This window comes from Cyclopterus lumpus, chromosome 11 (assembly GCF_009769545.1).
Source record: "Cyclopterus lumpus isolate fCycLum1 chromosome 11, fCycLum1.pri, whole genome shotgun sequence".
Taxonomy (NCBI): domain Eukaryota; kingdom Metazoa; phylum Chordata; class Actinopteri; order Perciformes; family Cyclopteridae; genus Cyclopterus; species Cyclopterus lumpus.
This window is the reverse complement of record NC_046976.1, coordinates 6,895,294-6,920,307: the sequence shown is the minus strand read 5'-3', so window position 1 is coordinate 6,920,307 and position 25,014 is coordinate 6,895,294. Positions and strand designations below refer to the sequence as shown.

Here is a 25,014-nt window from a genome sequence, read left to right as displayed (position 1 = left end):
AATGTCCTAGGCAAAAGCTTCTTCCATACCATATCATCAACACATTGATTCCAATATCAAAACACATATGGAAATGTGTGCTCGAAATATCTGTTTAACAGAGCTCTGTTGTTAATACCAGAATCCAAATGACTAAAGTCAATCACGACAATAGAGAAAAGCGTCACCTAGCGTTGATTTATGGGGTTGAGCTTGGATCCGGAACTTCCTGTAGTTACGTGTTTCCAGCCGGTCGGCACTAAAGTACGCACCGGTCACATCATGTCGAAGCACCTTCGCTTCTTCGCGCGGACAATTATGGTCCAGGACGGCAACGTTGATGCGGCGTACAAGACTTTAAACAGGTCAAACTCTTGTGTTTAATAGAAAATATATTACAAATATAGCTATTTATCATTGAGACGACAAGCTAATGATGGCTAAGTTAACGTTAGCCTTCCGCTCAATGTCACAGAGTTGCGCTTGCGCAGTGGTGTCACGGCTTACAGAGCTAGGAGCTAAACGCTCACTTTAATGCTTTGATGGTTTTGGGGATTTCGTTAGACAAATACAGAGGCATATACAATAACGCCAGCACCACATTAAAGGGTTTAAAGTCTGGAGCAACATTGTATCGTATGTACTACTAAATCCGGCAGTTAGATGTGTGTAGACGACCGATCACAGTTGCATAATCAAAAAGACAAAGTATTAATACAGAAATCAATGGGCCAAACAGAAACTAGCAACAATACTAAAACATACTTCAGGGATCAAAACCCTTATTTTCAAGTGGACAATAACATCATTGCATGATTGGTTGTCTTTAAGGGTTAATAGTTGAAGGTGCTCGAGGCACTTTGTTGTTTTCCAGCAGCAGGCTCAGCTGTCTCCTTGTAGAGAAACACGTGGAGGCAATAGACATGCTCTTAAATCCGTAATGAGCTCCCTTAAGAAATGCATGCATTATCTGAAGACCTTTATAATATTTTTTATTTTCCCTTGCAAGCGGTCTGCCAGTGGCACTTTTTTCTTCTTCTATTTACCTGTTGAGTAGAGTGCGTTGAATGCAACCCCAAGTATCAGCTACTCACACGTTTTCTCTACATACTCCAGGGTCCTGACTCAGGATGGAATTATTGAGTCAGTGAAACGCAAGCGCTACTTTGAGAAGCCGTGCCGTGAGCGACAGCGGAAGAACTTCGAGAACTGCAGGCGGATCTACAACACGGAAATGGCCAGGAAAATTACCTTCATCTCCAGGACAAACAGAGAGGATCCCTGGCTCGGCTGCTAGTGGTGTGATGGGACATGATCTTATCAATGGACTTGTTTGTTGAGACGGAGCCAGAAGAAAAATACAAGAGGCCATTAAGACCAACACAATGTCACCGTCACAAGTGTCTTTCATTGTTTGAAAAGACAAAGACTTTTTTAGATGTGCATTTATTGTCAAATCAAAGTTGGACATTTCTTTCCATTTAATCCACATAATCTGGCATGAAAAGTGCTCAAACTCGTCCTTGGTTGGAATGTGCGGGCTAATGTTGATGACATTTTGTGCTCAGAATCTTCCCACACAATTGTGTCAATGAAAAAGCTAATAAATGTGTAACATTGACTAAAAATCTCAAGTTTGTGAACTAGTATTTAATAAGACATTTTATTTATACATCAAATTTCATTCTGGGGGAGAATTTCAAAGTGCTTTACAACAAATGGAAGAAACAAGAGAATAAATAAAAGCAAACCAATTAAAACTACTGCACAATAAAACCAAGCATTAGAAGAATGAAACATGTAAAAGATGAAAACAAAGGAAGAGTGACAGCAGTAATTATCAAGCGACAAATAATTATTTATGTAGGCCGGTCCCAAACCATATTTCTTCAAAGAAAGAAAGCTGCTTTGGTTACCTTTTTATGTGGGATTTGATATTATGCCCTGATTTCACCGGTGAACTCGCTCTCTTTTTGTTTGTGGACCAACTACCGAAGTGTCTGTTTTCTCACCATTAAATTTACAAACAATTGTGTCACTTGGAGCAGAGGAAATATACAGAAAAAATAAGTAAATATTAATTAATCATATTTAAACTGCTATCTGGTGTAGAATACGGCATACAGTGTTTTTTTGCCCACATAAACGGGAAATAGCTGGACATGACCTCATTCGCTGGGGGCAACTCAAACAATCCAGGGGGATGCTTTTGTGCTAATCTGGTCTCGGCTCAGCATCATCTCACTCTTAATTAATTCAAGGTCGCTGCTGAACAGCATGGTGTTAATGTCCACTGATGATGTCGGCCACCTCCCGCAAACCTTCTTACACCAGACACATCGGCCACGCACATCTGTCAGACCCTGTGCTTTCACCACGGGGGTCTTTATCGTTTGCACTTGCTCTCGCTCCTCGTCACACAGGGAAAGTTAAACATTCGCACCAGGCTCACTTGTTTTAGAGGTTACCAGAGGTCATGTTGATATCCTGTCCTGTGGCTTCAGTCAACGGGTGGCATGGTCTGAAGGAGCAGTGCGAGGGATGGCCTATATTGTTACAAGGAAAGAAACCAACTGCTGTCTCTGATTTTTTAAAGGGTTAGTTCATCTACTTTTAAAAAAATCTCTGGTAGTTCAAAACAGTTGTGTCTTTCCAGAATAAGCATTCTCGTTAATGTGGTTAATCCACTGTGAGCAGTTTTCATAGGAGCTGCTTTTTGATGGAGAGAAGGTCCCGATGAAAACATGAAGATGGCTAAGTTACCGAGCTAGTTACCAAATGACACTGCGAAACAAGCTGCGACTTGCAAAATTATCTTTTAAATTGACAAACATGTGTTTGTCTTATTCACGGCACGGGGATCAATAACCCTATTTGTCTCTCACCGTTGACCTTTGTACATGTTTTTTCATCCAAAATAAAGTCCCATGGGGACACTGGAAGGGGAGTGGCTATCTGTGGACTAGTCCGAAACCAAGATGGCAAACTTACTTCCTTCAGCCTCGTCAAAGGCAGGACATAGCAGTTTCACTCCTGTTCTTACCTTTCATAATAATGTTCATAGAAATGTACACTGCGTAACTGTTCCTCAGAGGGAACTCAAATTCACTCATCATTTAAAGGAAAACTCAATTAAATAGTTTCCAGTAGCTTATGCTCTATAATTCACATCAGACTGCCAGCCGCTGCTCTTGGTCGATAGGAACCAGATAGTAAGTCCTCGGCCTGCATGGATCTATCCAAAGCTTTTATTGAATAGATATTTCTGCCGATATAATTAGTTTTGATGCAAAATATTTTCAGAAGAGTATATCACATTTGCGTGTCGTTTATTCACCATAATAAATGTCTAGAGGCCTTAACGAGAGATGTTGCTGTTGATTCTTTTAATGTTATTTTCCCATGACCTGAGCTCAACAGATGAATTTGTATCTCCGCTTCACTGTATTGTGCTGGCAGGGAAAAACATCTACTAAAATAAAATATGGGGAAATTGCATGGTCACATACTGTCTGTTAATATTAGTGTCATTTTAAATCCTTCAATTGGGATTTTGGGCACACAAAGGTTTTAAGTCTGCGTAACGTAGGTTGTGCAGCCAGTGTGCTGTCATGTGATTGTGAAATGTGCAAATGTTTTTGTTGGCCCCTTCCCAGCATGCACACTCAAACACACTGGCACTTCCTTATCACAGGCTGGGCAAGCCTGTAAACATGTCGCTACTTTAAATATTCAGTAGTTTTCTGCACAAAGTCCCGATACATATCCAACAGCTTTAACTCATGTACCAGTGTAACATGTTGCTGCTGCTAATTTGGATACCAACAGTAATGACCATGATAGGAAATGTGCCTGACTTGTTCTCTGACTGTGTGAGGAGAACACTTGTAATGTCTTGATTATTTTTCCACCACAAAAAAAAAGAAAGGAAATGGATAGATGTGCCATCTGCTCCAAGACTTAATAATAATTAGCCTTATCAATATGATCTGCAGCAATATAATCAATAAACTTGCTTGAACCTTTTGTATAATTCCCACTGCCAAAGCCACCTGAACAGCTGAAGACACGTGCAGGTTGACCTTCTGCATCCCTGAAATTGCACGGTAGCACTAGCCTTTCCCAACATGCTTCAGCATGAAGAGCTGATGGTACATGGCCACGTCTGATTGTGTGGTCTCTCTATCACCTATCAAAAACGCATTTTTATGCGTTTTTCTCCTGGCAGGATTGACACAAACAATTTACCACTAAAGGAACATCACTGATCTGCTTATATCCAAGCTTTATCCAACTTGAATCAAATAATATTGCAAATAATATTGCGCTGAGGGCAGTTCATCACTCTACGTTTGAACTATAATTATGTTTTATACCAGGATCCACGTGAGTTTTTTGACCTGGCTGAGAGCCAAACTGAAACTGACTCCTCCACACCCACAATTGTGGTAACATCTACTACACATGCTTTGACACTCCCTTTTTTTGTACCTCCAGCTGTTGTCTGTTCCCTAAATCTAATTATACTAATTAATATCATTATTATCATCAGAAGCATGTGCCTTTTGGTGGTCATCTAATCAAACGCTTGACACTGCCCACTGCCGGGAACAACATCCCATTTTGGCATTAACTCCTCAGCATATACCAATCTTATTATCAATGTAAGACTGTGGCAGGCTTTCTGTCCTCGGCTCTAATAGGCCTATGATGCCACATCTCATAATCTTGTCTGCCATGTGCATTCACTTCGGGAAGAACGTGGAGCTTCTGCACAAAGAACACAATTAAATCCCATTTGGCTGAAGGTGTACAATATTCTTTAAAAATGCAGCTGAATGCAACTATGAATTAATACTAAAAAGATTTTTTTTTAATCCACCTTTTCCTGCTGTTTTTTTTATAGGCATTTAGAAGAAGGTGGAGTAGAAGGATGGCCATAGATGACCACGTAGTGGGCCATCTTTAAATATTGTAAAATATGATAATGTCATGTTGTTTTATACTTGTACTTTGTACAGGCTACATATCTAGCCTGTGTCTTCCTACAGTAGGTGTCTTCTTTAGAGAAATAGAGGAACACTTTTCATAAAGGTAAAACATACATAATAAAAAAACACAATTTCAAACATATTGAAAAGGGAACATGGTCTAGGAAACACATCCCACCAGCCTGATCCGTAGCTGCTTTGTTATTGCCCCTAAAAGTATTGTATCTATGAACCAAGGCCAAATGTGACCTTATTTGCATACCAACATTGTATGCACATGCTAGCTGCCGCGTGCTTCTCCTCTCGTTCTCCAGCCACACCACCAACACGTGCTGCCGTGAGGCGTGCGGTGGGATCTACGCATTTACCAGCCAACTGGCGCTCTGAATGCTGCTGATTGGCCAAGTCTCCGAGCCAATGTGGAGAGGATAGAACCTCCCTTCAGCCAATCACCGCCCTGCACCTAGCCAGCACGTGTCGCGTCCGTTGCACGCGGAGGGTACATGTCGAGCAGGTTGAGCGTCTGACAGAGTAAACGAAGCGCGCGGCCAGAGATAGAAGGAGCAGGCTGGGACAGCGCGCAGAGCCGCTGTTTGGACACATCTTTACTCTCAGAGAGCTTCGTTCACGTTATTTCTTTACGACTTGAAAGTGTTAGCTTCTCGTTACCGTTTAGTTATTTAACCATTGTTGTGAATGCAGTTCTGCTCCGACAAGAAGGTAAGAACGCTCTCCAAAGACCATTGTTCTGTTTTTAGGGGAAGTTGGCTGTTTATCAGACTCGACTTGTTACATTGTTGCACGTTAAATATGCCGAGTACTATGATGTGCTAGTAAATGTAACTTTAGTTTATAACTTATATTATTTCGCACTATTTCTGACAAGTTCAGGATCAAACCGTCGTACTTTATTTGTATTCGTTTTTTAAATGTGTTATATATGTTACATATGTTTATATATGTCTATATGGAGAACACGTTAGGAGTGATCTGCTCTTAATTACATTGGTAAGAAACGTAAGGTCAGCCGTGGCCGTGTGAATTGAACGCGTCCTGAACAAACGTGCTGACACACGCGCCTTTGAATGCCAAAACCACAACGCGGATGAAGGGTGTGTTATTTTCCTGTTGAGGTTAGATGAGGTAGCTAATGTACTTAGTCAACAGTGGACGTACACATCTGTCTTCAGAGGACCAGGTCTCTGCTGGAGCGCGTGCACACACGCACATACTCAAACACAGTCACACGCGCACAGGCGCGTGTCTCCAGACTGGATGAGTTGGAGTTGATTTGCTACGTCAAATAGGAGCAGGTCCTTTGTGCGCTCCCTTCCGATGTGATAGTCTGAGGGGGGGAAAAACAAATCTCGATTATATTGTACTTGCCCAGACTTGGTAAATACATTACTCACAGCTCTTGGCAACAAGTGGACTTTTTAAAAAATATTTGAGTTGCATGACATTGACAAAAGGATCGTGTTTGATGGATAACGAGATTGCAATATGAAAACGGTTTATAGATGCAATTTATTTGTGTAATAAGGAGTCGGTGAAATGTCAATACTGTGATTATGTGTGAGAATATAATTTTTTTTTGCAGTGATCTAGCTTCATAGTATTTTCCTCGTCTTTAAAGCCTCCATGGTAACTGAGTAATGTGATTGTCCGTGTCTTTTTAAAAACAGCAATATTTAAAAAGCAAAAAGCGTATTGACCTTTCATGTAGCAAGTATCCCATTTGTTTAAGTTAATAGTCACTAAGGGATGGGCATTTCACGTGCTTTAATTTGTGCAACTGAAAGACATCCACCGATTAGTGTACTGATTAATACCATACTGCAACCCTGCCTGTTGGAATTTGCCAAGTGTCATTAAGTTCTGCTTGGACATCTAGGTGGTGTTTAATTTCTCCCTGTGTTTCCCCACAGATGAATTCATTGGGCAACTCTTCCAAATGGCCATCTTATGATTCGCTGAGCTCCACCTCGAGCCATCTCTTCAGTGAGAGTGAGCAGACTGAGGATGAAGCGGATGTCTTCTCAGAGGGAGAAGGGGATAGTGGAATAAGAAAGAGTCTCACTGGCGACAACGGAATAACACTCTTCCCAGCTCGTTCAGACCAACTGCACTTGAGGACTAAGAGCGACGGGCCTGAACGCTGCCCTGCCGATGCTAAGCGTCCCGACCCGGCCTCTTCTCATGGAGCTGCCACGCTAGGCTCATCTTCAGCGACACCTGGGGACCGGGCCTTCGCGCAGAAAGTGAGCACTCTTAAACTGATTCCTAGGTCTTCATTTCAGTATTGCTGTCAGCTAAATAGCAGATCAGTCGTAACTCATTTTTCTCCCTATTTTCTCAGTGTGCAGATTTGCGGAGGTTTATTGGTCCTTTGCTGGAACTTCTACATGGGCTAAAGACCGGACGATTTGACAAGGGTATGTTGGTTGAGCAATATCAACCATTATTATTACGTTATGTTTTTTGGGTACTTCCTGTAATGAATGTGTTTATTTACCTTGACATTTGGGTGGTGTTTTAATTGCTGCAGGTCTATCAAGTTTCCAGCAGAGTGTTGCCATAGACAGATTGCAGAGGATTCTTGGAATTCTACAGAGGCCGGAAATGGGGTAAGTTCTACACAAGTAGCACGCCTAATAATTGTGACAGTAGCAAAAATGGGGATATTGTAATGGTCATCCATACCCAGCATTGTTGCTAATGCTTGTTGCCTAACTCTGTTTTTTCTTTTTTTTTCCTGCAGTGAGAAATACCTCCAAAACCTGCTGCAGATAGAGATGATGCTCAAAATATGGTTCCCTCGGGTGGCATATCAGTCCACAGATATACCAAGCGAGACCACCACTCCCAGAGTCCGACCACACTGGTGTCAAAACCAGCTCCACATGCCAGTGAAGGTGAGCTTCATATTGGATGTTCCCTTTGTTACCATATGACAATACCTTTACAAGTGTGCATTGATAAAACCATGGGTCTCTTAACTCTTGACATGTTAAAGTATCAATACTAAAGTTTTTATTTTATTAAAACAAGCATCCATGTGAAATATATCATAATATACAGCCAGGCAAAAGAAGGTACAACAAGATAAAAACATAAATCTGAAAAGAGAGCATGAAAACAATTTTACTGTAAAGAACTATATAAAGCATGATTATAAGAGGCAGCAAAAAGAATGTTTTATCATTTAAATCTTGGGATTTATTTCGTACCTCCAAATCGGCTCAACTAAAATTGTAAAACTGTAGTTTTCCTTTTTAAGGCCTTGGTTTCTTATGGTATTTATTTTTTTGGTTTTACTTTTCCGCTTCAGAAAAGAAAGCTGAGCTGGTCAGACCGCGATGACCCCAGCAAAGTCCCAACAAAGCACAAGCACTATCAACATGGGAGCTGCCAGGCTGCGACTCCAGTTGCCACCGTTTCCACATGTCTACCAGGATCACCTAAGAAGCAGAGAGCTTCTGAGGAAGGAGCAGTAGAACCAGCTGAGCATGAGTTTACGTACAGCACCACGGTCACTTTAAACAGGCCATTTTCTTCATGTGGCAAGAGAGAAAATGAGAATCGGAAGCCGTCTGAGCTTCCTCTGCCCTGCCCTTGTGAAAGCCTGGCCACACAGGACAGCTCTGTGTCCTCTAGTGACATCATGATTACAACTTACTCAACTTAGCTGTCCTTGCTACCACATGGAGGTGCCACTGCATGAGTGAAGGCGGAGGGTTGGACTTGATTACATAAGGTTAAAGTTTGACGCAGAGCCAGTCTGTGATGACGGCAAGGCATGTAAACCCGAAGAGGAGGTGGAGGGGGAGTAATGCAGTGGCACTCATTAACCCTTAACTCTCTGGTGTTTTGTTTTTCTATTACACCAGAATTATTGATCTACAATACCAATAACTGTGTATTGTCTGTCTGTAAGAGTCTCATTTTTGTATACATTGACTTTTACAAAGTTAAAACGATGTTGGAAATACTTTTCATGTGTAATGTTTTAAAAAGCAGTCCATGCTCTGTTTTGGTATTTTTTCATATCACGGTTCGACAGTAAAAAAAAACCCAGACAAAACATTGTTTTTATAAAAGTGAGGCAACACGTTACAGTTTTGAGCTGAAAACATTAGTCATTTGTCCATAAAATATATATATATATATATATATATATATATATATATACACAAAAGAAATTAGAACAGATGATTAAAATGGCATTTAGCTAAAGTTAAAATAGTATTTTGCCAGCTGATTGATTGTACCTTTTTATAGGGGAGCAAGGGCTGCCAAAATGTGCCAAACAAACCCGCTATGCATTATCATATGCACCATACGTCACTGTCCCTACGTCTTTATTTATTAGCACGTAACAAACATACACACAAGACACTTTTTGTTTCTATGTAAATAAAAATAGATGTAGTTGCACTTGTAGTTCAAGAGCAATGAGATCCTTGGAGAGATGTTAATATCAGTGAGGTAATTAACTTGATTTGAGTTGAAAACAGAACATTTTATTACACAATTTAGTTTTTTAAGTGACTATATTTTTATATTTGAGAACAAGCATAATATATTTGATCCCTTGTACATTGGAATGGATTTACCTGATATTTCTTATTAAAGATCTGTTTAAGTGGATCAGTACTTGAACATTTTGATTTCTTCGACAGATGGATGCTTTACAGGTCCTTGAGACTTATCTAGATTACATTTAGCTTATTATAATTTCTCCCCAAAATGCCAGAACACATTTAAAATGAGATATCATTTATGTTGAATGGTGTTTCATCTCTGGTGGTTTGTCACCAGTCAGCCTTACTTTTTGTTTGACCTAAAGGTAACCATAAACTTGCCTGAAACTCCATAAGTCATTCAAACTGTATAATATGTAATGATCACAAAGTCTTCATTTCACCACATATGTAATTGCAAACCAAATGTGCTGCTGTGTAGATGTAATTGTCATTTGCATTGGCCCTGAGTTATGTTATTTAAAATGTAAACTGTAGGTGGAAAACAACATTGCAGTATTTTGGAATTTAAAGGGTGGCACAGCGCAAGGTTTGCTGTGCTATGTTACACACATTTCATTTCTATAGGAGAGAAACTGAACGATGAGTAAACATCGTATTCCCCAGTTGTACATCTTTAATTTTTCAGTTTTTTTATTTTTATTTGTTTTGGGCTATTTCTTGGTTTCTTGTAGATTAAATTGTCAATATTGGTGAGTGATTGATAAACACACTTTCTCTATATTTATTGAATGGTTTGGTTTCATATATTTGTGTTGCTTTTAACACTTACGTTTCCAAATTGTTTAAATAAAAAAAAATTCAATCACACGCAGCAGGTGGCGCTAGCAAATATCAGCTTCCGTGCCGCTGGGTGGCGCCATAATCATATCGTGTTTGCGGAAGTGTCCCTCGTCACTTTACTAGCACGAGTAAACAGACTTCCAGGATGTCGTAAGGCGCTAAGTTTTAGCCAGACATGCTAGGTTACAGAAACGGCTAGATATGGTACCGACCCCCGCGGTGGACACGTCCAAGAAGCAGAAAGTGATTGGCAACAGCACACCGACTATTAAATAGGTCGCGAGCTCCCAACATGCCGCTGGTCGGCTGCTAAACGCGATGATGTCTGCGCTCCGTTAAACTAGCACGCTAAGCCGAGCGCGAGCTACAGCTAACTTCAGCTGGTGTTTGGAATGGTAGAGCGCAGCGCGAGCTCCTCCGGTCATGGCAGCGGGAGCGGGGGCCGCTTCTGGCGGCTCTCTGGACTCCACTCTGGAGAAGAAGTTTCGAGGTGTTTCCAACACGATGGATTCCATTCAAGGACTTTCGACGTGGTGCATCGACAACAAGAAGTACCACAGCCTGATTGTGCGACACTGGATGAAGTGTTTGAGGAAATGTGAGTAGCCGAACTCACGAAACTCACGTCACTGGTCAATTGACAGTTGTTGATGAGCTCGTTTAGGGGCGACGATGGCAGCGGTCCTCTTGCAGTCTAATGGCACCATGATATATATATTGATTACTATATATATATATATATTGATTACTATATTGATTACTAATGGATCAATCCGGAAAAGCATCCCTAAAACAAGTCCTAAAGGTCCCAAGTATCAGTTGTGTTTTGGCAATTTTAATTACTATAATGTACACTTTATTTGCGCCACTAAAATGCACAATATATGACAGCTGCTGTCTATCGTGATGTGTGCACTGTACGTGGTGGAAACCTGGAGGCCACAGGGGCCCAGAGCAGCCACAGTGCTGCACTGTTCTGTGTTGTTCTTCTGAGCCGACTCTTGAGGGGGACTGTCATGGCGATACGTGGCTTTATAGTGTACTGACTGGTTGATTTCATGTTTTAAATGAAACTTCAAAACAAAGCATTTGTTGACCCCGAAGGTATAATATTCTCCAGTTGGCCGTATGGTAACTTATGAAAGCATCTGTAATTATTTGTTGGTATTTTATAGAGATGAATTGGTTGGCAATAAAGATAACCAATACACCAGTTGATATTGAAAATAACTACGCTTTTGAAGTTTTCCCTAATTTACAGGATATTAGCAGAGGGAGTGATAGAAGTGGCATGTGCAAAGAGATTTATTTATTTAAATCGATTTATATTCACTAAGCAACCTGAATGCAGAGAAGAAAGCATGCAAATTAATTCGATAGTCATGTGGCACTGCATAAAGTTAGGAATACTGGTATTTTTTTATATATAAAGTTAGGAATACTGGTATTTTTTATATATAAAGTTAGGAATACTGGTATTTTTTTATGACTGCTATATAAATGGTATATTTAGGATGTAAAATAAAACATTGCCTTTTATTGTAAAGAAAGGATTTTGCTTTAATACTGGTATAATACTGGTGGAGCAGCTGGAGTTGCAAGTTTTATATTGACAGAATATACGTTAAGAAAATTGTACAAAACGTGTACTGTAATTAATTTTTTAAGAGTAAGAAAAGACAACATTTACCCAAAGATATATGAAGACATTACAACCAAAATTCGTAGCAGAATACAAATATACAGCTTTTCCCAGCGTTGCGTTGCGTATGGCGTTCACAAGCGGTCTCCCTTCAGTCGACGTCTTGAATCAATCACGTCTTTGTCTCTGCGTCCGTGTGTTGGTTTGTCTTTGTGTAGCATGCTGCTGACTGTGGGCCAGAGACGGTCCTCAAGACGGATCAAACAGTTGGTCCCAGGTCTGACTTTCCAATTGCAGTATGGCGCCGTCTTTTTTATTGGCCTTGGTTACATGCTTGTTTATTGGGTTGAGTATATTTTTTTTAACATTTGGCAATATGTGACGTGCAAACCTTTTTCTGTATGTGTTTAAACATTACCAATGGTATTTAAGAGGCCTGATGCTGGAGTTGTTAAATAATTCTACAACATCTTTCAGAACATAAGTGATCAAAGTCAACTCTGAGATGTTTAAAAGTCTTGAACTCAAAAATTAAATATGGTGATATATTTGGAACAAATACATGTGGTTGCAGTAAGTAGAGATTGAGAACATGAAAATGTCTGCGGCCCCCCTCCTTCAACCAGATAAGAGTTCCAAGGCTACAGCACAAGTTTGGTTAAAATATCAAAAACTAAACTAAACAAAGTGAAAGACAAACCGATAAGGAACATATTTGTTAGTTGTGCCCTTAGAGAATACAATATATCCACAATAATCATTTAAATTAAATTAAATAATCTTTTGGTGAGGTCTGTGATGATTTTTGATTTCCTTTGTGCCATTTGATAGGTTTATGGACTTTAAAAGGGGAAAACAGCTAATGGTTGCAATAATTCTGTTTAAAAAAACTTTAATCTTCAATTAATCTATAGCTGCTTGGAATAACAGTCATAATACATAAAAGGCAATTACATTCAGTTGTTTTATTAGTTTATTGCGGATGCCATTATGCTAACCTGAAGAGCTTTAATTGGGAATCGTCTGGTTTCTGTCATAGAAACAGGTGTTGGTTTTAAATATAATGAAGTAAATAGATGATTGACCCACTTGCAGTTCTTGTTATTTATGCAGGAAACTATCTTTTGTGTGTAGACTGAATTTCTTTTAGTTTCGTTTTTATTATTAAATTTGTGCATTTACAGACGCCACTCCAATGTCACAAGACAATAAAACAAAACCCCTGCATGGTGTTGATGAGAATAAAATAACAGACACACTCAATAGGTTTATAATACATTTTATTGATGTACAAAATAAATATGCATTGCGATGTATTTATGTTGTATTGTTCGGGTTAGATGTCTGCTTTGATGTCCCATAACCATTTCTGTGTTTGTCACGTTTACCACGGCTGGAGAAAAGACACTTTATTGTGCTGTTTTTGGCCAAGGTCGACTGTTGACTTTGGTTTTACTCCTGTTTGTAAAGAGAGAGGGGGCCAGGCCTCATTATGGTCTGTCTTTCTGGAGTGTGTTCCAGTTAAATGTAGTTTGTACAAGTCGTTCTGCTGGATAGATCACACACGTTATACTAATATCAATGTAATTCATATATGTAGCTGTCAGGTTACCTTTTAATAACTTGACAAATGACCGAGTACCTGTAGATGTTTGTCCTGTTTTGTAGTCAAAAAGTTGTTTGTGGTTTTGAATAAGAAACTCTTTTTTTCTTCTTTTTTTCTACCACCTGGAGGATTTAAATGAGTCAATGGAAACTTTGTTTGCAGTAATTTTCCTTTTTGTGTACATTTATTGGTTGTGAGTTTCTCAATGGTGGTTTTTGAAGATATGATGTTTCAACCTTTGGGACAGTTAATGTTTAAAACTTTTCCGAGCAATCTTTTTTTGCAATGTCTTGCATTGCAGTGCACTAATTGCCTTAATTGGATCTATTAATTGAGTTATATTCAGCATTTGAATGACTGGTTATTATTCTATAGTACTTTAAAAGCACTGAAATTATGTTTGTCGCATATTTAAAAAAAAATTGACAAGTACTGTCTGCACACAATGTTTGGTCCGATTCTCAGTTTTGTTCATACATTCTTCGATGAAATAATTGGATTATGCAGTCGAGTTTGATTCTTTCTGTGAATTAAAGAAAAGGTTTAGGTTAGATTTAGAGTTTAGCAAATGCTAAGATCTGTTTGCTAAATTATTATGTTTGGCTGCTGGTAATTTGTTTGAGTTCTGTAGACAATTAGTTAGTTAATCATAATAATAGTTGATACATTGCAGCACTACTGATATCTATAAATATTAGAAAACCGTTGAAAGCCTCTTTGCTGGTTATTTGGACTCGGCTCCTTCCTCTGCAGATCTTCTGCCAGCCAAACTAACTCTGTTGTCTCTCTTTCCTCTGACAGCTGATACCTCACACAGACTCAACCTGTTTTTCGTCGCCAACGATGTCATTCAGAACTGTAAAAGGAAAAATGCCATTGTTTACCGTACGGCGTTCGCCGAGATGCTCCCCGAAGCCTTCTTGCTGGTCAAGTAAGTAGTTTGTAGAGATGTGGTTTCTGTCTTTATTAGTCCCTGATGTGAGGCAGTCCTGATGCATTAAATAATGTACAGTACATCAGGTGCAGTAATGATGTTTTTGTATTTTGCCCTAGTCTTTCTCTTCTTCCTTTTAAACCTCATCTTTTGCTTTCCTTTCTCACTTTAGTTGTCTAATAAAACAACAAAATGTAAATCCTTTCGCTCCATTGTTCTTATGCAGTCATTCCATCTCCTTTCTCCAGCAATGAAGGTGACCCCAAAGTAATTAAATCGGTCGAGAGGATACTGTCCATCTGGGAGGAAAGGGGTGTGTATTCAGGGACGCTTATTACTGAGCTCAGGAGTAGCTTAGTCAAAGAGGAGTCCCCCCCCGAGACACCTGTAGAGCAAAAAAGTAAGTCTCTTTGCCTTTTCTTTTTTCATTTGACATTTTAATTAATACCTCATTACAACACCAATCTTGCAAAGTTTAGATTTTTAGTTTTTAGTTTTAACCTTTTGAAACGCATTAGATACAGACTTCACATGGTTTCATTAGTTAGCTCCCATGCATGTATTCATATGTAACCCTGTTTGTACCATGTCGGACCTTTTTATTTAATAATAATAATAATAATAATAATAATAATACATTGGTTTTATAAGGCGCCTTTCAAGGCACTCAAGGTCGCCGTACAACATATTTAAAAATCGGACACAATTTAAAAAGCAGCACAGTTAAAAGCAGAACAGTCTGCAGCAGAGCAACCCAGATTTAATTCTATTGTAACTAAGGTTAGCTGTTTGATTGTGATTTTTAATTTATTCATTTTTATTTTTTAAAGCTCCAGTTGAGTCCAAAGCAGATCTACACTCGAAGATTGTTGCAGAGTTTGTGGTAAGAAAGACTTTCAAGTTTAAGCAAACTAATCCCAAACTGAACTGCGGCGTTGTTGATTTACAAATTAAGCTAATAAAAGCTGTTATGCTTGTAGTTGCCCCTTTTTTCTCCTTTTAACCTAATTGTGTTGGTCTGACTTTGTGGCCGATTGCTCCCTCTGCTTTAGCCCCAAGCACTAGTCGAGGAACTATCCAAGTACAAGAAGTCTCTGGAGGAGGTGGACCGGAGAGAAAAACAGCTGGCAGCTATGAGGATCGACATCTGCAGCTCTGATGCCCTTAAGAGACTCAAAGGTGCTTGCTTTAGTCAATCGCCACAGTTGTATCATTGGTCCTACTGTAACACATGCACAAGTCTAGTGTCTCTTTTCTTTCTCGCATTGCCTAAAAACAAATTATCCTTACATGCCTTATTATTCTAGATAAGGCCGGAGGAAAGAAATTTTCAAAGGACTTTGAAGAAGGAAGTGCGCAGCTACAGGAGTTTGTTAAGTTCTTTGACAAACAAATCGAAACGGGGCCCCCCGTCATGGAGGCCCTCAGGAACGCAGATATCTTCTACGAGATGCAGTACAAGGAGGTCAAGATTGTTGCTAATGTGAGTGTATTTGTGGTCACATAGTTGTTGTGTTACTCAACCTGGCACAGTGATACAATCGTGGATATATATATATATATATATATGGAAAACTGAATACAGCACTGGAGGCGGCATGAAACCCCCCAAAAAAAGTTAGATTTCTGATTTTCTTCAGATTGGACTCATACGTCCAGTTTGAGAGAATTATAATTATAATTTGGTGGTCAAAGATCACTGTAACCTCACAAAACAAATGTTTGGCCAGAACTCAAAAAGGAAAATGCTAAGTGTAACAATCTCACGTTTTGGGCAAACATGCATGTGAACAGCCACATGCAGGAGGGGTAGAGAGGGAGAATGTGAGCCATAGTGTGCAGTGCGAGTGTAGGTAAATATGGATTCTAGTAAACATACACATTCATTTATTAAGCACAGAATAGATTTGTTTTCTTGCATAGTTTCTCTTGAAATTGTAATCTATGCGCTTGCAAAATGAGCCACACATGAAAAGCCATAATGTTGATGGATTAAACATTTTTAGTGTACAAGAAGGATGCAAAAAGCAGTACTACATGATATACGTACAGTAGACTTACCATGCGTACAATAGTTTAAACTTATTAAATGTGACTTGACGGGAAGAAAAAAAGACTAATGTGCTCAACATGACAAATAATTTCTGGGTTGTGAGTTGAATTTGAAGCTGGCTATAAAAGCTGTTGGTAGGCCGTGTTTTGTTTGTGTTTTACGTTCCATCACTGACACTTAATGACCTCCTCTCAAGGCCTACCAGACGTTCGCCAACCGGGTGTCCCATCTGAAGCGTAAACTGGACGCCCTGAAGGCCAACTTGCCAGACCTGGACGAGTCACCCATCCCCTCACCCTCTGCAGACGCACCGTCTCCAACCGGATCGGAGTCCCCTTTTCGTGGTCTGGAAATGGCCCATCCCGATTCAGACCTCGATGGCTGCGCAATGGATGACGAGGCAGAGCCGCCGGCCCCGAGCCCGCTGTCCTCACCGGGAGGATCCCCCAAACGCACGGCGACTCTCGGCCAGAGTGACAACCGGGAAGTTGAAGACATGGAGCTCTCTGAGGAAGAAATTGATGGCGGTGGAATTATAGGTGAGGAGTGGGCTGCTGATTGGGTACTTAAGAGGGACACTTCACCCCAACATCAGTTTTTCCTTCTTAACTGTTGTTTTGGTGTGAGTTGCCTTGTTTTGGAGATATCGGGCAAAGAGATGTCTGCCTTCTCTTGACAATAATGGGCCTATATGCTGGGAAAACAAACAATAACGATGCCTCTTTCCTGAAATCATGACCCGATTAATCACGATAATCCACAGACCTTGTTGTGAGCCGATTCCTATAGGAACTATTTTCTTGTTCTACCGAAGCCGAGCATATCACCGCGCAGAAGGAAGCCTGCACCTACTCATGGACGAGAAGCTTGTTTTTATAGTTTATAGCTAACCAATCCTGCTAACTCACCGAGCAAAACTGAGCTAGCAAATTAAAAACTTATTATCTTCACTCACCAGGTCATGATTTCTGGAACGAGACATCGCTATTTTCCATATGTATTTTTGAGCACCACATGCCAAGTGCCATTATGTTCTAGAGAAGGCAGACATCTCTACAGTCGATATCTCTATTCTAACACTGGGCGACTCACAACAAAGCAATCCAGACTGATAAATAGCACTACAGGTAAGAAGAAAAGTTTGGGGGGGGTGAACCGCCCCTTTAATGACGGACCACACCGTGAGGGCTTTTTAAGCGCAATATTTAGAAATGCTGAATGTCTGGCAGTGTTGTTATGTTCAGGACATGTTTTGAAATAATGAAATGGAGAAGGACAACTATAAATAGACATGTGAATCATGCAGAAAGCCACACAGAACTCCTATCGCAGCCTTCATACATCAACAAAGTCGATCCAAGTATTTCTTCCAGTGTGTGTTCCAGCCAATTTGGCTGGAGCCCTTTTCCCCACCCCTAGAGGCATCTAGTTAACATCAGATGCATGTTTACCACTGCAGACGGCCATTGATCTGCTATTTTAGTGCATTTTATGTCCAGGTCATTTTTTCATTGACTACAATGGCTGCTTCACTTTTCATAATGATCTTTGTTAATAACCGCACTCAACTCTGAAAATGTTACTAGTATGTATATGTACTTAAATGTTGTATTTGTTAAGGATGTACCATTTACAATGGCTTTGAATGCTCTACTCATCCTGTTCAAATTATAGCGCTGAAATTGGACATTTTGTATTTACCATCTTTTAAAGAGGAAAAACAAATAATAGATTATTTGAGAATAGAATCAGCAGATTAATTGATAATGGAAATAGTTTTTGCAGCCATACATTAATTAAACATGACACATAATATCTTACAGCCAGTATAAGATTGTTTTTCATTATGATGTCAGGATGTTAAGAAGCTTTCTCTTTTAACTTGGTTACTTTTTTTTCCTTTTTTTTTTCTAATCAATTTCTTTTTTGATGGATGGCCCGTATATATTGCAATTCTTCTTTTTTTTCACAGAAAGCTCAACTGTATCATTGTTTCTGGCAGCAAATTCCACTCTACTCATTTATTAGCATAGACTTCCTGGTCTCATAAATTATCTGCGCTTGTGGAAATACAATGACAAAATTAAATGTGTTTTATAGAGTGCATATCTAATAACATCCAAACTCTCTCTCTCTCTCTGCTGTATGTTTCTCCTCAGTTGAGGAGCAGAGTGAATGCCGCACCAACCCAAAGATGTCCACTTCAAAAACAGAGACATCAGTGGCAATAGAGCAGCTTGTCATACAGGTCACAGCCCCTGTAGCGCCCCCTGCACCGGCTCCTGTAGCGGCTCCTGTAGCGGCTCCTGTAGCGGCTCCTGTAGCGGCTCCTGTAGCGGCTCCTGTAGCAGCTCCTGTAGCAGCCCCTGTAGTGGCTTCTGTAGCGGTTCCTGTAGCGGCTCCTGCCGCATCAGTGGAAAGTGTAGACTTGGGTAAAATTGGCTCCATCCTCAACAGTTTGAACTCAGTCATGAAGAACACAGGTGAGTACTCTTTGTTAATCAAACATCATAATAACATTGTTCTAACTTCCAAAAGAAAATGAATAAAAAAAAAAAAAACTAGTATTATTAAGTATTCATTTTGCCATGTACCACACACAAAAGACAATCTTAGCACTGGTGATTGAGAGGTGTCTCTTGAAGCCTACAATGAACTTTGCAAATGAACCTTTACATATCTGCAACATCGAACTGAATACGTCTGAATTCCAATTTATTGATTTTTAAGCGAGTGTCCCTCTTTGACTCCCAGGACCATCAGTTGAGAGTCCTCCTGCAGCTGCCCCATCTGGTTCCTCATTGAAGACTACACCTGCTGTCTCTGTGGCCTCTCAGGATGCCAGTTCACTGGTTAACCTCCTCTCAAAGGTGGACGTGAGTCCTGCAGACCTCATCGGAGCTCTCTCCAAAGTCCAAGGTGAGAATAAGGAGTCCTTTGTTTAATTGGAAAAACAAAAGACTTTATAGTGTACATTAAAAGCGGCACAGTTGCTTAAAATACATTTCTGTATTCTCCGTTTCTTCACATAGGCATCACTTCTCTTCTGAAAAGCCCCACTGCAAATGTCCCCTCAGACTCCTCCAGAACAGGCAAGATTCCTCCTTCTCCCTCATCTACAGCTGCATCAGCAGTACCCTCTCAGAGCCGGTCTCTCTCCTCTGTTGCACCTGAGCTTTCTTCACACAGCTCCCCTGCTCCGCAGAGTACACGCTCTCAAGCCCCCTCCCAGACTTCCAACCCAGCCTCCGCCCTGGTCCAAGCTCTGCATAGAGAAATGGATTTGACAACGGACCCAGAACCGTCCCTGTCTTCAAAGAGTTTAGAGTCTAAAATCCACAACTTCCTGCAGGGCAACCCCGCTTTTAATGCATTTGGCATAGGCCTTTCTAAGAACCCAGTGCCGGGAGGAGATAACCTCAGCCCAGTAACTGGGACAGACACCCAGGGTGGGACTCCAGTGCGGGATGAGGGCGGAGGCACCCCAACTCAAGATGAGATCATGGACAAGCATGTGGCGGTCCCATTCACTTCCAACACACATCAGTCATCGGTTGGAGAAACTCTTAAAACGGCCCCTACTGCATACCAGAACAGCAGTCAGCAGAGCTGCAACAATCCCCAACCGCCAGCTCACTTGCAGCCAGACGGGGCTCAGAATGGGCAGGTCTACCAGCCGTACCAATATGGCAAACACAATATGTCAGAGCATGGCATTACCGTACCTGTTGCACATTACCAGCAGCTTTCTGCCCAAACCGGAGGGCCAATGCCTGGAGAAGGAGCCCCAGGCAGTGCCAGTGGCTCACAGACAATGGAAGACTTTCAAAGGGTGGGTGAAAGGGGTTGGTATGGTGACGCTAACCCAGAGGGGAACTCTCAGCAGCCCAGAGGCTACAATGTGACAGCGCCTGGAGGGGCTGGAGAAAACAACAGGTCAGGACTTTATCCATACCAAGCGGATCATTTTCAGGAACCTCAAGAGTTTCCCTCCCAGCAGGGTGCCATTACATCCCCTGATTTCTTCAGAAGCACCCTCCCTCCTGTCCCCAAGTTCCCTCCCCCTCCTCGTGTCTTTGACGGGCCTCCTCCCGCGACCAGCAGTATGATGATGATGCCGCCGAAGCAGCAGCAGCAGCAGCCGGGGCCTAGCGCAGGCAGAGGCAGAGGCGAGGGGGCCGGGACCAGAGGTGACAGTGTCATCAGTGGGATGGTGGTCCACGACCATCAACACAAATCCATATTTCATCCCGACGATTCGCTGTATGATTGTGAGCGGCCTCACCCTGAGGATTTCCCTCCTCACCCAGACGACTTGCGTTACCAGGACGAGCTCCGTCACCGTGATGGCCTTTTCTTTCCAGACGAGGCTTACCACCACCCGGACGATCCATATTACGGACCAGGCAACCCGCCGCACCACTTCCCCAGAGGTCGAGGGCGCCTCACTCCCCCTCACTCCCCCTCAGAGGAGCCTTACTACAACCCCGACTACCAGCGGCACAGCCCCCCTCCTCCGCACTACGCTCCAAGGAGACCACCACCACATTTTGAAATCCATCATCCTGGTCTACGGCCTCCACATCGGCCTCCCCTCCCGGCACACCACCCACACCCCAGAGGACCCCCCCGAGCACCATTTCCTCGGTTCCACGGCCCCAATCCAAGGTTGAGAGGCAAACGTCCAGGTCCAAGAGGAGGCGGAAACCCTGGTCCAATGTTCCCGCCGAAAAGACCCTTTCCACCCCCACGGTACTGAGTGGACATGTAGCTTTGAGCTCTTCAAATCACTGTGGACGTCATGAGGGCTGGGGCAGGGCTTTTAAGACTGTAACTTGCTAGGCTACTCAGTGTTGAAGTATACACACTGCCATGAGGAACCTGTGTAAATCTGGGTGGAATCAAAGGGCAGACACTGAGGTGGGCATCAGGTGACAAAGCTGTACTGAAGTAGAATCCATTCAGCAGCTACCAGAAGAAAGAAGACCTGTGAAAGGCCAAGCATAAAGGATGTTGAGGAGAACAAGAGACAACCCCAGGAGACAAATCGGAGGCTCTGAGAGGGCTGCTGAGCTGAAGAGTGAAGACCGAAGCGAAGATTAAAGAAAATAAGAGGTGGATATATATATATATATATATATATATATATAGTTCACGTTTTGTGTTTGCCCCAGTCGGAAGCGTTGCATTATCTATGTAATTCTGAGCGTGAGTCCGGTAAAGGTCAGAGTGTGTGCATGGCATGCGTGTGCATGTGCTCAAGTGTAAGTTAAGTAGTCGCAGAAGTTGAAACCACGATAGTTATTTTTGCAAAGAGAGTAACAAAAGAATGTAGTTGGTGCAATGTTTCCGCTGTTATTTCGTTTTTTCAGTGAGCAGTTTTGACTGCTTCTCTTCATATCAGCAGTTTCCCAGTAGCTTATTGGTAAAACATCAATTTAAATCAAATCACTTTGGGTATGAAAAACTGAGTGTATGTGATATAAATGATGTTTCTTCTACAATACTCGTTAGCGTATTCAGGGTAATGATATTACATTGTTCCAACTCCGAATGTTATATATTTGTGAAGCGATGCTTTCTCAGCCGGTGCGTGAGACCCCTGCGGCGATATTTTTACGTCTCGTTAAGTTCCTCGAAGGAGAGCGGCACATGTCTACTCAAAGGGAGGGAGGGAGGGAGAGGTGTGAGTTATTTTTTGTTCTGCCTCCGACACACCGACGCAGACGAAGTGCATTTTTGGAGGGGATGAAGATACTCGTCTTCAGTTTCGTTTTACTTGTACTGACTAATAAAAATCTGAGTTTGAAAAACTGTTGTTTTTTTTTCTCCCCCTCTATCCTCGGTCTGTTGCACCACCGCCCGAGACTATCAGTCATCATCTATACAGAGCATTTGAGTGTCTTAATGCATTTTGTGGAAGCATGCTTTGCTATTTGAGGCAAGACTTATTCACTATTTGGATACTAAATGTGTCACAAATCATCGGGAACGGTTTCCTATTGGGTATACAATAGGTTGTGTTACCGTGCAACATTATCCCAGAGAGGTCAAAGTATCACTCATGGAATGGAAACCGGCCCACCGTACGTTAATTTACTGTATTTAAATGGAAACTAGTTGAATACAATGGATTAGGTTTTAATGAAGACGCTGCTGTTTGCAAAGAGAAGTTAAACATGTTCACAGGTCACATAAAAATATAGCCGTTGCTCCGTTTCTATAGTCGATGTTGTTTTAAACTGGAGCCACAGGCGGATTAAGGATTACCTTCGCTGTGGACGCTCCCGTTTGAGATCAGTTGGTTTGTCGTGTGTTTGGTCGATGACTTCCTCAGACTACAGTCAACTGAAGGGAAGTTATTTATTTAAATATAGAAGACGAATTGCAATCTTAGTTGTTTTTTTCATTTTGTTTTCTATTGCTAGTGCAATTTCACTTTTGTATGGTTTTTAATTTGGCCTGGAAGTATTATCAGTCTATTACGGTTTTACTCATTTTCCAATGATTTCTTTGTTAAAACATTCATCATGTTAGTCTTCTGTTTGAAACGGTGCCAGATTTTGAACTATCTATTTGAGTTTGTCCTGCCTCTGCAAATATGAAGCATTACATATTTTCAATCCTTCCTCACATTCACGGTGCTGCTTTCTGTGCTGCTGGTGTGATGAACATTTCGAGTTGAGGTGTCATTGTTCTCCTGTGGGGAAACAGATGTTTGTTTCTCTGGTGGCACGAGAAGGCTTTCTGCCTCTTCAATGGAAGAGGGGATGTCAGGGGCTCCTACTTTAATCCACACTGACTCCACAAGGGGAACAAACTCACGAGACAAAGTGATTATCAGTAAGATTGATTAGGCCATTACCAAACAAGTATTACAGTTCTGCTTGATTTAATTAATTTGCACACAAAAAAACAAACGTTAATTAGATGTTTGGACTTGAACAGCCGAGTGCCTTGTTGCATACTAATCATTTTTTAAATACATTTTATTTTTATTTTATGCTCTAAAAAGAAATTGATTTCTTCTTCGATGCTTTAAAATTAATTGAAACATCACGTCAATCCAATTCCACAAGGTTATTTATTATCTTATACTCCCAATCTTGTAATTATCTGAATTTGGTCAGTGAAGAAACACATGGAACAAATGGCCTTGAACCTCACGCAGGAGTGAATGTTTGTCGTTCATTCTTCGGCTCTGGTTGCTTTAACGAGGCTCCAACTGATTAATGAGATTGGCCTTAATTAAGAAGAATCATTACAGCGTGTGTTCGGAGAGTCTCGGTTTTAACCAGAAGACACCGTCGTTAGATGAAACGATTCAAGAGAAACGTGAAACTAAAAGTTAATTGCAACACGTTTCAGCTCATTCGTAATAAAGTCGTCCGGAAGCAGCGATCAGAATGACGCAACATGTGAGGCGATAAATGACTTCCACTTTATCAGTCTGCTTGGTGAGACGGGGAGAAGCCATAGCACCAAAGAGATATATGTGTATATATAGACTGAGATTGTTGATGTCATTTATTGCGCAAAAATAATACATAACATATTTGTTGCGTGTTAGAAATAACGTGTTAGACAAATGTGGTCTTCCCTTGAATTCTAACCTATTTCCTGTTTCCGTCCCCTCCTTCCTCCTGTCGTTATCCTCAGGGATCCAGAGCCTCACTTTGATGTGACTGATGTGATGGGAACCTTTTCCACATGTTAACGAGGATGAAGAGGAGGAGGGTGGGGGTTGATGCTGTGGTGGCTCTCCGCTCTGAATCAGGCACAGCTCTCCCAGTGATGGCTCTTCATGGTCTGACAAGCCCTCCAGTTTGACCATCTCCTGAGGGCCACCAGCATGGAAACCAAAACAATTAGTTGAATTTGTTTCTTTCCTTCTCTGTTAGGAGGAAAGAGAACTGGTGGGGATAGACAGAGAGTCCCGTGTGAGTAAGTACATTCAGTATTATATGTAAACATATTACATTACATTACATTACATGTCATTTAGCTGACGCTTTTATCCAAAGCGACTTACAATAAGTGCATTAAACCATGAGTCCAAACTCAGAACAACAAGAATCAAGCAAGTATTTCTTCAATAAAGTCAAACTACAAAGTACTATCCGTAAGTGCCATTTAAGTGCTACTAAAGTGCTATCGGTAAGGGACATTTAAGTGCTACTACGGCATTTAAGTGCTACCTATTCACATATATATTCTCTCACTCATATACATACAATTACCTCAAGATGCGTTCAACAAACCCAGGTATCCATACGTCTCCAATATGTACAAGAGGTCCATTAAATGCATGTTGTTGTCAAATAAAGAATTTATATGGAATAAAATAAAAAAGGTTGTGTGTTTATTTATATATACGATATCTCACAGCGAGGCATAATGTTATGCATCAGTTCTTCAGAACTGTTCATCTCCTTTCGTGAAGCTCAGGAAACCTTTCTGACAAATTGGTTTTGGAGACGAT

At 41.1% G+C, this 25,014-nt stretch overlaps 3 protein-coding genes across 4 annotated transcripts; all 3 read left to right on the top strand.

Moving 5' to 3' along the window:
• Nucleotides 1-224: 224 nt before the first annotated feature.
• Nucleotides 225-1,613, top strand: mrps21 (mitochondrial ribosomal protein S21). Its single transcript, XM_034545211.1, has 2 exons — nt 225-344; nt 1,096-1,613. Exons 1-2 carry the CDS (start codon nt 262-264, stop codon nt 1,274-1,276), a joined length of 264 nt encoding a protein of 87 aa, XP_034401102.1. The 5' UTR covers nt 225-261; the 3' UTR covers nt 1,277-1,613.
• A 3,871-nt stretch (nt 1,614-5,484) lies between these two features.
• Nucleotides 5,485-9,620, top strand: ciarta (circadian associated repressor of transcription a). Its single transcript, XM_034544678.1, has 6 exons — nt 5,485-5,690; nt 6,899-7,231; nt 7,330-7,405; nt 7,519-7,597; nt 7,732-7,885; nt 8,302-9,620. Exons 1-6 carry the CDS (start codon nt 5,667-5,669, stop codon nt 8,656-8,658), a joined length of 1,023 nt encoding a protein of 340 aa, XP_034400569.1. The 5' UTR covers nt 5,485-5,666; the 3' UTR covers nt 8,659-9,620.
• Nucleotides 9,621-10,365: 745 nt separating this feature from the next.
• rprd2a (regulation of nuclear pre-mRNA domain containing 2a) lies at nt 10,366-24,593 on the top strand. 2 transcript variants are annotated; one of them, XR_004610102.1, is made up of 11 exons: nt 10,366-10,895; nt 14,347-14,476; nt 14,728-14,879; nt 15,310-15,362; nt 15,532-15,658; nt 15,787-15,962; nt 16,729-17,071; nt 18,692-19,015; nt 19,287-19,451; nt 19,565-21,647; nt 24,192-24,593. XR_004610102.1 is itself a non-coding variant. In XM_034544677.1 (10 exons), the coding sequence occupies exons 1-10, from the start codon at nt 10,721-10,723 to the stop codon at nt 21,289-21,291; spliced, it is 3,372 nt and encodes a 1,123-aa protein (XP_034400568.1). In that variant the 5' UTR covers nt 10,366-10,720; the 3' UTR covers nt 21,292-22,196. The 2 variants fall into 2 exon arrangements, 1 of the variants encoding a protein (XP_034400568.1); XM_034544677.1 differs by lacking the exon at nt 24,192-24,593 and having other exon boundaries at nt 19,565-22,196.
• Nucleotides 24,594-25,014: the final 421 nt, after the last annotated feature.